Source organism: Rhincodon typus, chromosome 12 (genome assembly GCF_021869965.1).
Source record: "Rhincodon typus isolate 14 chromosome 12, sRhiTyp1.1, whole genome shotgun sequence".
NCBI lineage: Eukaryota > Metazoa > Chordata > Chondrichthyes > Orectolobiformes > Rhincodontidae > Rhincodon > Rhincodon typus.
The window spans coordinates 62,174,609-62,185,438 of NC_063343.1; the positions used below are offsets into that span (position 1 = coordinate 62,174,609).

General features: G+C 47.8%; 1 protein-coding gene across 1 annotated transcript in view; it reads right to left on the reverse strand.

The window, feature by feature from the left end:
* The window catches only part of LOC109917018 (cytoplasmic FMR1-interacting protein 2-like), a 74,640-nt gene that overhangs the window by 30,493 nt on the left and 33,317 nt on the right, over positions 1-10,830 (reverse strand). The window contains exons 3-5 of the mRNA XM_048603477.1: positions 4,526-4,643; positions 3,053-3,172; positions 527-652 (exon numbers count right to left, since the gene is read on the reverse strand). Coding sequence (XP_048459434.1) covers positions 527-652; positions 3,053-3,172; positions 4,526-4,643 — 364 coding nt within the window. The remainder of the gene's footprint in view (positions 1-526; positions 653-3,052; positions 3,173-4,525; positions 4,644-10,830) is intronic.

The window sequence follows — 10,830 nt, forward strand, 5'->3', positions numbered from 1 at the left end:
ACTGACCCTCTGACAGTGCGGCACTCCCTCAGTACTGACCCTCTGACGGTGCGGCGCTCCCTCAGTACTGACCCTCTGACAGTGCGGCACTCCCTCAGTACTGACCCTCTGACGGTGCGGCGCTCCCTCAGTACTGACCCTCTGACAGTGCGGCATTCCCTCAGCACTGACCCTCTGACAGTGCGGCACTCCCTCAGTACTGACCCTCCGACAGTGCGGCACTCCCTCAGTACTGACCCTCTGACAGTGCAGCACTCCCTCAGTACTGACCCTCTGACAGTGCAGCACTCCCTCAGTACTGACCCTCTGACAGTGCAGCGCTCCCTCAGTACTAACCCTCTGACAGTGCTGCACTCCGTCAGTACTAGATTGGAAACATCAGCCTGGATTATGTGATGGAATTATTGAAGTGGAGCTGGAAGCTTGGATCTTGGACTCAGGGCTGAGCCCTCAGTAACGAACGAGGAGGTAGGAAGCTGCTGGATTACTGCAAACCCCCAGGCACCACTCAATCAAGGCGAGTTACCTCAACCAGTGCAAATTTCTCCTCACTCGTGTAGTTATAGCGAGTCGCTCGCTCATACTCTTCCGCCGTGCCCGGACAATCCTTGTTACAGAATTTATCTGTGGGATGAACCAACTTCCAGGAATACTGTTCAAAACAGAGTGTGTGTTAGAGGCGAGCATTCAAACATAGATGGGGGTGTGGGTTATACTGGCCAGGTCTGTATGTATTCCCTACCTCCCTTGTCTTGGGAAAACATCCTTCCATTGTTTCCTAAGATTGACATCATGGGAATGTCACTAATCCAGAGGCCTAGGCTTATGCCCCACGGACAGGGCCTCAAATTTAATTGAACTGTAATTTATAAATCCAGAATTTATAGCTATTCCCAACTGTGACAATCATGACAACCAGCATCAACTGTTCAAAGGAAGTCATTTGATTCCTTTAAGGAGGGAAATCTGCCATCCTTACCCAGTCTGGCCCACAAGTGACTCCAGGCTCACGGGTGACTGTCAGCTGCCCCTCTGCAATGGTATAGCAAACTGCTCCGTTCGTTCAAGGGCAGTTAGGGATTTGCATTAAATGCCGGCCCTCACAGCGAGGCCCACGCCCTGTGAATGAACCAGAATGACCACTGGCCTGAGGTTGAACACCACCATCTCCAGGTCTCTCACATTCCTGACTGGGGCATTATCATCACCAAAGTCTCAGGCCCAGAGGCCTGCAGTGGTTTGAGGAGTCAGCTCACTAAGAGGACCTCAGGATGAAAAATAACCCCTGGCCTAGCCAGGGATGTACTAGGAAGGCAAATAGTCAATGGGCCTTCATCGCAAGGTTTGATTTAAGTTCAGGAGTAGCTATGTCTTACTGCAGTTATACAGGACCTCAGTTAAATCACACATGGAGTATTCTGTGCAGTTTTGGTCTTTTTACCTTGGAAAAGATATACTTGCCGTAGAGTGAGGTTCAATGGACTGATACTGGGAATGGCAGAAATCTGTTATGAGGAGAGGACTGGTCTGTATTCACTGGAGTTTAGAAGGATAGGATGGGATCTGATTGAAAGGTGTAAAATTCTCACAGGGCTGTACAGACCAGATACAGAGAGGATGTTTCCTCTGGGAGGGGAGTCTCGAACCAGGGACACAGTCTTAGGGTATGGGGTAGATCATTTAGAGCTGAGGTGAGGAAACATTTCTTTACTCAAAGGGTGGTCACCCTGTGGAATTCTCTACCACAGGAGGCTGTGGATAGCAGGTTAGTGGCTGTATTCAAGGCGATAGATACATTTTTCAATATGAGAGGCATCATGGGGTTTTAGAATAGATTTGTAGCTCGGGTTGTGGATGTTGTGGTTGGTTGGCTCGCTAAGCTGGTTCGTTGTTTCACAGGCGTTTCATTACCCTGCTGGGTAACATCTTCAGTGCAGCCTCCGATGAAGCGCTGTTGTGTTTTCCTGGTTTTTAAACTCTGGAATCTGTTGAGCTGGATTACCTCACTTCCGGTTTTCCTTCGCAATGGAGTGTACATGGGGTCGAGCTCTATACGTTTATTAATGGCTTTCTTCGTGGAGTACCAGGATCCTTCCAGGACCTTGGTGTTGTCTGGGACAAGCAAAGCAGAGACAAGCACGGGAATTCCTAGAAACCTGGTACTCCACAAAGAAAGCCATCAACAAACACTTCGAGCTCGATCCCATATAGACTCCACTGCAACGGAAAATCGGAAGTGAGGTAGTCCAGCTCAACGGACTCCAGAGTTTAAAAACCAAGAAAACACAACAGCGCTTCATCGGCGGCTGCAGTGAAGACGTTATCCAGCAGGGTAATGAAACGTCTGCAGAACAACGAACCAGCTCGGCGAGCCAACCAACCATCTTGGGATTTTGGACAGAAAGCAGGAATATGGCATTGAGATAGACAATCAGTCATAATGAATGGCAGAGCCAGTTTGATGGATGGAATGGCCTATTCCTGCTCCCAGTTTCTATCCTTCCACATTCACGAATGGATAAGTAACTGGATAGGATTGAGGAGAAGTGAGGAGTTGGGGGTGACAGATATGGAGAGGACAGAGTTTTGGTAGAAAATACAGTGTGAACTTGCAGCATTGACATTGAACATGGGTCAGCTGGGTGAATGGGCTGGAAACCTCCAAACACAGGTTTTTAAAATTCATTCACAGGATGAGGGCATCGCTGGCCAGGCAGCATTTATTGCCCATCCTTAATTGCCCAGGGGGCAGTTAAGAGTCAACCACATTGCTGTGGGTCTGGAGTCACATATAGGCCAGACCAGGTAAGGATGGCAGTTTCCTTCCCTAAGGGACATCAGTGAACCAGATGGGTTTTTTCATTAGATTCATTATACTCTTAATTCCGGACTTTTTTAAAAATGCAGATTCAAATTCCAACCTCTGCCCGAGTCCCGAGAATATTATCTGGGTCTCTGGAATTACAGTCCAGTGGTAATACCACAAGGCCGTTGCCTCTCTCTCCCCCCACCACCCAGTGAACACATTATCATTATATCATTTAGCTCTCACCACTTCCATGACGTGAGTACTCCACTTGGAGAGAAGCTGCAGGCCTCGCAGCGCCAAATCAAACAGCTCTCGGTATTCCTCGTCCGATTTCTGGCTGTCCAGGCCTGATCCTGTAACAACCTGCACAGAAAGACTCCAGGGTCAGTCATGGGCAGGGAGCCAGGGTGGGGTCAAGAGAAACTGCAACCCCCACCCCACCCCCCAAACACTTCCTCATCAGCTCAGATTAAAGAGCTGAATGAAAATCTTTTAGAATCCCTACACAAAGAGACCGTTCGGCCCATTGACTCCCCAACGAGCATCCCACCTTATACCCGTAACCTTGCATTTAGCACGGCCAGTCCACCTAGCCTGCACATCTTTGCACTGTGGGAGGGAACCGGAGCAAACCCACGCAGATGTGGGGAGAATGTGCAAACGCCCCACAGACAGTTACCCAAGGCTGGGATCAAACCTTGGTCCCTGATGCTGTGAGGCAGCAGTGCGAACCACTGAGCCACCCTTGTCTCCTGATGAAGGAAATCCTGAATAAAACACTGGCCAGGCCTCCACTGGAACCAGTGCTGACTCCACACTTTGGGAAAGACGGCCAGATTTAAGGGAATGGCCCAGGGATAAAGGACTGGGTAGAGTGACAGGAGAAAGTTCCATTTTTAGCAGACAACATTCCAAGTGATTAAATAGTGGTATTGACAATAAAACGCTGAAGGGAGAAAAGGAAAACCAACAGTATAGGTATGTATCACAAAAACATACTAACGACTGGAAAATGTGAACATGCGGTTGGATATCATGTGTATTAGTTTGAAAATGATTGGATAATATAGTCATGTGTACTAACTTGGAATGTAAACCATACACAGTGGGTGAGTGAATGTTTAACCTTTCAATTAGAAATTATCTGTAGGGCACAGGTGATTGGAAGCCTGTTCTCTTTAAAACTGTATAAAACCTTTGTTTGTGCCGTAAAGCTTTGAGGTGTATGAAATATTTGGATGTGTACAGCCTCCATGTAAACATTAATAAATGTTGAAACAAAGAAACCTGAGGCTTATCTGGTCCAAGAGGAAGTAAAGGTTTAAAATCACCCTTTCAAGAGTTTTGATAAAACTCTAAATCAGCTGCAACTGGGTAGGCAGGTCAGTAACAGGGGAGTTAAAATAATTGGCAACATTTATTCTCCTTTACACTATGCGTTGTGATCTGGCATGCACTGTGTAGACAGAGATTTGAAGCAGTGTCATTCCATACAGGAGTGGTTGAACATACGCTACAGAAAGGGTGCACGCAGACATGATAGCACAGGAGGAGGCCAATCAGTCCACAGGTTCCATCTGTAGAGTTGGTGGGGAAAGAGCAGGGAGGAACGGGACAGCTCTATCAATGGCATGATGGACTGAGCGGCCTCACGCGATAACTCAACGACAGGAATCGATGGTACCCAGTCCACGCCGACTCCCATCAGGCACCCACCTCACTGTTACTATAACGTGCGAGCTCAGAGATGAAGCGGATGTGGTCGTCCCGAATCTGCACCATCTGCTCACAGATGTTGTACTGAGGGCTACTGCTGCTCTGCGTACATGTCCACCTGCACAGAGAGACGGAGCGTTAGATCCAGACCGTGAGAGCGAGAGAGAGAGAGTGTGTGAGAGAGAGGGGGGGGGGGGGAGGGGGGGGGAGGGGGGGGAGAGAGAAGGGGGAGAGAGAGAGAGGGGTACTGACTATAGACCAGCTCCTGACTGAGGAGCCACTGGGCAGGAGCAAATTTCGAGATGGCAGTATCAGTAGATTTGATCCCAATGATAGGAAGAGAGGAGGCTGTGGAGGGATTTGGAATCAAGGTTCAGAATTTTAAAACCAACAATGTCCAATGTAGGTCAAGGAGCTTGGAGAGAGGATGGGGAGTGATTGGAGAAACTGAATTTAGTACAAGGTCAGATGGTGAGGGAGCTGAGGTTTGGATGGTCTTCATGTTACAGATCATCGAATGTGGAAGACCAGCCGGGAGTGTGGTGGAATCATTAGGACTCGAGGCAACAAAGGCTTGAATAAGGGTTTCAGCAGCAAAGGAACCCAGTTTTTTTTAATTCAGTCACAGGATGAGGATGTCACTGGCCAGGCCAGCATTTATTGTCCATTCCTAATTGCCCAGAGGGCAGTTAAGAGTCACTAATATTGCTGTGGGTCTGGAGTCACGTGTAGGCCAGATAAGGTAAGGATGGCAATTTCCTTCCCTAAAGAGCATTAGTGAACCAGATGGGTTTTTCTGACAATCAGCAATGGGTTTGTGGTCATTGTTAGACTCTTAATTCCAGATATTTATTGAATTCAAATTCCACCATCTGCCGTGGCAGGATTCAAACTCGGGTCCCAGAACATTATCTGGGTCTCTGGTTTAACAGTCCAATGATAATACCACTAACAAAAACAAAGTTGCTGGAAAAGCTCAGCAGGCCTGGCAGCATCTGTGAAGGAAAAAACAGGGTTAACGTTTCGGGTCCGGTGACCCCACTAGGTTCAGTTCAGTTTCTCAATTTTCATTTTGAATAGGTTACCCTTAAACTGAGCTCCAGGAATGTTTGCTTTGATCATCAAACAATTTTCGACAGTGTTAGTAAAATTGGCCTGGGTCCTGGCTCTGAAATTCATTGGGCATCTTTTCAAATAGAAAATGGAATCTGTGGTATTTCACTGTCTGACAGCGTTCGCTCATTTTTACAACAAATTTATAACTGTCCAAATGATTTGCAACAGAACTTGGAATCGTAACTTAATGAACAAAATAGCAAATTACTTGGGTTTCCCAAATCCATCTTCAAAGGGATAGTTCCAGCCCCAGAAGTCACACTCAAGATAAGTAACCCATCTTGAGTGGTGGATCTGTCTCCACCACCACTCTTAGCAGTGCTATTCTAGACTCCTACCACTCTCTATGTAAAAATACTTGCTCCTCACATCTCCTTTGAACCTCCCCACCCCCCTCACCTTAAATGTATGCCCCCTAGTTTTAGACATTTCAACGCTGGGAAAACGATTCAGACTGTCAACCCTATCTATGCATCTCAAAATGTTATAGACTTCTATCAAGTCTCCCCTCATCCTCTGCCGCTCCAGAGAAAACAACCCGAGTTTTTCTGAGGAAGGGTCACCGGACCCGAAACGTTAATTCCGATTCTTTTCTTCACAGATGCTACCAGGCCTGCTAAGCTTTTCCAGCAACATCAGTTTTTGTTCCAAGTTTTTTTTTCTAGTTTCTCCTTATATAGCTCATATCCTCTAATCCAGTCAGCATCCTGGTAAACCTCTTCTGCACAATCTGCAGAGCTTCCACATCCTCCCTGTAATGTGGCGACCTTGCAGACTTCTCTCAAACACTGCCCTCCATAACAAAAACCCTGTTTTGTCAGAGGTATGCACTCCGAATAAAATAGCAGGAAAAACTGTTTGTAGAATTGTCGATCTGCAAGAGGAGGGGTTTGCGTCTTTCCTACGGGACGTGGGTGTCACTGCTAAGGCCAGTGTTTTTGCCCACCCCTAATTAACCTTGGATTGAATGGCCTGCTCAGCCATTTCAGAGGACAATTAAGCGTCAACAACGTTGCTGTGGGTCTGGAGTCACATATTGGCCAGACTGGGTAAGGGTGGCAGATTTCCTTCACAAAGGGACATGATTAAACCAGGTGGCTCCTTACGATATTCGATGACGGTTTTATAGAGATGGTTTTGCATTGGGACGTGATTCAATTAATTGAAATTCTACCACCTGCAGTGGTGGGAGCTGAACTGGAGCATCAGCCTGGGCCTCTGGATTACCAATCCGCTGATATAATCAGGAACAAAAACAAAGTTGCTGGAAAAGCTCAGCAGGTCTGGCAACATCTGTGAAGGAGAAAACAGAGTTAACGTTTCCGGTCTGGTGACCCTTCCTCAGAACTGATGGTGGCTGGGAAAACGTCAGTTTATATGCAGAAAATAGGGAGGTGGGTGGGGTAGGGAGTAAACAATAGGATAGAGCCCGAAGACAGAGAAAGACAGTTGGACAGACAAAGGAGTTGCTAACGATCAGGCTGGGAGGGTGAATAGTTGTTAATGGGGACTGTTAGTGACTAACAACAGGGGGTGTGTAATGGCAGGCTATGAGGCAACAAGGCCTGGTGTGTGGGGTGGTGGGCTCGGACATGGGAGAGTTTAGGCCCTAAAATTATTGAACTCAATATTGAGTCTGGAGGGCTGTAGGGTCCCCAAGTGGAAAATGAGGTGTTGTTCCTCCAGCTTGCGTTGGGCTTCACTGGAACACTGCAGCAAGCCAGAGACACAGATGTTGGCCAGGGAGCAGGGTGGGGCATTGAAGTGGCAGGCAACAGGTAGTTCAGGGTCTTTTTTGCGAGCAGAACGTAGATGTTCTGCAAAGCGGTCGCCAAGTCTATGCTTCATTTCCCCAATGTAGAGGAGACCACATTGTGAGCAGCGAATGCAGTAGACTAGATTCTTGGAAGTGCAGGTGAACTGTTGCTTCACCTGGAAGGTATGTTTGGGCCCTTGGATACTGGGGAGGGAGGAGGTAAATGCGCAGGTGTTGCACCTTCGCCGGTTACAGGGGAAGGTGCTGTAGGGCTGTGGGGAGGTGTTGGGGGTGATGGAAGTGTGGACCAGGGTGACCCGGAGGGAATGTTCCCTGCGGAAGGCGGACAAGGGAGGGGAAGGGAATATGTGTCTGGTGGTGGCATCTTGCTGGAGGTGGCGGAAATGGTGCCTGATGACCTTCTGGATGTGGATGCTGGTGGGATGGTAGGTAAGGATAAGGGGAACCCTACCACTGTTGCAGGAGAGAAGAGAAGGGGTGAGGGCGGAAGTGCAGGAAATGGGTCAGACCCGATTGAGGGCCCTGTCGATAACAGAGCTGGGGAAGCCTCGGTTGAGGAAGAATGTGGACATTTCGGAGGCTCCCTTGTCAAAGTTGGCCTCAGCTGAACATATGCGACAGAGACGGAGGAACTGAGAGAATGAAATGGAGTCTTTACAGGAAGTGGGGTGTGAGGATGTATAGTCCAGGTAGCTGTGGGTTTGTAATGGATATTAGTGGCCAGTCTATCCCCAGAAATGGAAACAGAAATGTTGAGGAAGGGAAAGGAGGTAGACCAGGTGAAAGTGAGGACAGAGTGGAAATTGGAGGCGAAATTGATGAAGTTTTCCAATTCCAGACGAGAGAGGGAGGCAGCACCGACGATATTATCCATGTATCGGAGAAAAAGTTGTGGGTGGGGGCTGGAATAGGACTTGAACAAGGAATGTTCCACATACCCCACGAAGAGACAGGCATAACTAGGGCCCATGCAGGTACCCATGGCATCCCCTCTTACCTGAAGAAAATGAGAGGAGTTGAAAGAGAAGTTGTTGAGGGTGAGGACAAGCTCGGCCAAGTGGAGGAGGGTGGTGGTGGGTGGGGATGGTTCAGGTCTTTGCTCCAGGAAGAAGCAGAGAGCCCTAAGACCCTCCTGGTGGGGAATGAACGTGTAATGGGATTGCACGTCCATGGTAAAGAGGAGGTGGCTGGAGCCGGTAAACTGGAAGTTTTGAAACCGGCGTAAGGCGTCAGATGAATCATGGATGTATGTGGGTAGGGATTGGACCAGGGGGGAGAAGACTGAGTCAAGGTAGGAAGAGATGAGTTCTGTGGGGCATGAAGCAGGCTGAAACAATGGGTCTGCCTGGACAGTCCTGTTTGTGGATTTTTGGCAGGAGGTAGAAACGAGCTGTGCAGGGTTGGGGAACTATTAACTTGGAAGTGGAGGGGGAGAGATCACCGGATATAATCACTTTACCAGCTCCCCGAGACCCATAGAAATGTGAAATCAAATAAGACGCTTCTGTGGCACAGCAGGGGGAGGGGACTGCTGGTGAGCTTCAAGGAGGTTGAGAGGGTGGATAAGTGGGGTTGGTTGTTAATGTACCAAGTAATTGAGTCAGTAATGGGGTTAATGGATTAATTAATTGACAAGGACAGATGTAAAGGGAGAGCAGACGGGATTTCGGTGAGCTGTAAGACTGAGTAGTACAATAAACTCTAATCACAAAGAAAGGGTTCCAAGTTTCCGTCTCCCCACTGGCTCGGATCCAGACTGATACTGGTGATCGTGTGAGCTGGAGGTGGGGAAAATGGCTCAAGAAACTTATCTTAGGGAATCACAATATTATGGTCTTTCTCTGCAGATTGACTCTCAAACTTACTGGCCCACATGAATCACTCAATTCTCCCAGGCTCAGTCTCCCTTAGGCCTTCATCCTTGACTGAGGGATACCTTGTGTTCTGTATAAGGGCCTCAGACAAACCATTAAATGCAGGACAATCCCCTAAAATACAGAACCGTTCACCATTGGATGCACAGTCACACAATACAGTTTCAGCCCCTTCAGGTGGCACAAAGAAATATTTTCCTGTGTGCCCCTAATCGAAGACCATTACCGAAGGAAGTTCTTGGCTTTTATGGACTATATTTGTTACCGAATTCAATGCTCTGAATTCTAACTAAATTCAAACAGAGGGCATAATCTCAGAATGCGGGATCTGCACATTTTAAACAGAGGTGAGGAGGAATTTCTTCTGAGGGGAGTGTACCGATGGAATACTTCACTGCACAGGGCTGTTAAGGCTGGGTCATTGAGTCTATTCAAGGCTGAGACAGGCAGATTTTTAATCAGTTAGTGAGGGAATCAAGGGGCATAGGGATAAGGCAGCAAAGTGGAGTTGAGGATTATCAGATCAGCCATGATCTCGTTGAACGATGGAGCAGACTCGATGGGCTGAATGGCCTAGTTCTGTCTCCTTAGGGTCAATGAATGGTTGAATGAAAGGGAAGAGTTGTGAGAAGAGATTAAACAAATCGAGTGTGGTTGGCGTTGTGAGGGATTTTATTTCATCCTGTGTTTTCAGATGACGGGGAGTTTTTGAAAATTTCCTCAAGAGTTTTGCTGTGTCAGCATTTCACCCAATAAGACACTCACTCTGTATAAACGATCACTGGTAAGAACGTGCTTTTGCTATTCACACAGTTACAACTCCACCCCAAGTCCTCCAGCATCTGCTCAGTGTGGCGTTAGTGAGCAGGAAAAGTTGAGGGCAGAGGGACGGACACAGGGAAAGGCAAGGGCTAGAGAGAAGCTAACACTGACCATTCCCACAGACAGAGATGTTACAAAAAGAGACTCCTAAAAGAGTGAAGCATTAATGAGGCCAGGGAACTGGAATCACTTAAAACACAGCCAGCGAGAGCCCTGGGATTGAGCAGTGTCAGAAGGAGAAGTAGCATTTACATGGCAACTTCCACAGCCGAGGATGTTTTAAACTGTTCTCGGTACACTGAAGCACTTATTGAAGCATTGTCATTACTTTAATGCAGGAAACACAACAACCATTTTTGACCCAGCAATCTTTCAAACAGCAAGGAGAACTGACCAGATATTCCATTTTTGTTTAGGTGCTGTTAGTTGAGAGACAAATGTTGACCCAGGAAAAGAGAGTAAACTCTACTGCTCTCTTTGTCATGTTGTTGGCATGACTTACGTTTCGTCTGAGAAGCAAGAACTCAGATTTTGATATTGCAGCTCTCTCGCAACACTGTCCTTTGCTGTATTGGCTTTATGACTCTGAGCGCGATGCTCCCTCAGCACCGACCCTCCGGCAGTGCGGTGCTCCCTCAGTACTGACCCTCTGACAGTGCGGCACTCCCTTAGTACTGACCCTCCCACAGTGCGGCACTCCCTCAGTACTGACCCTC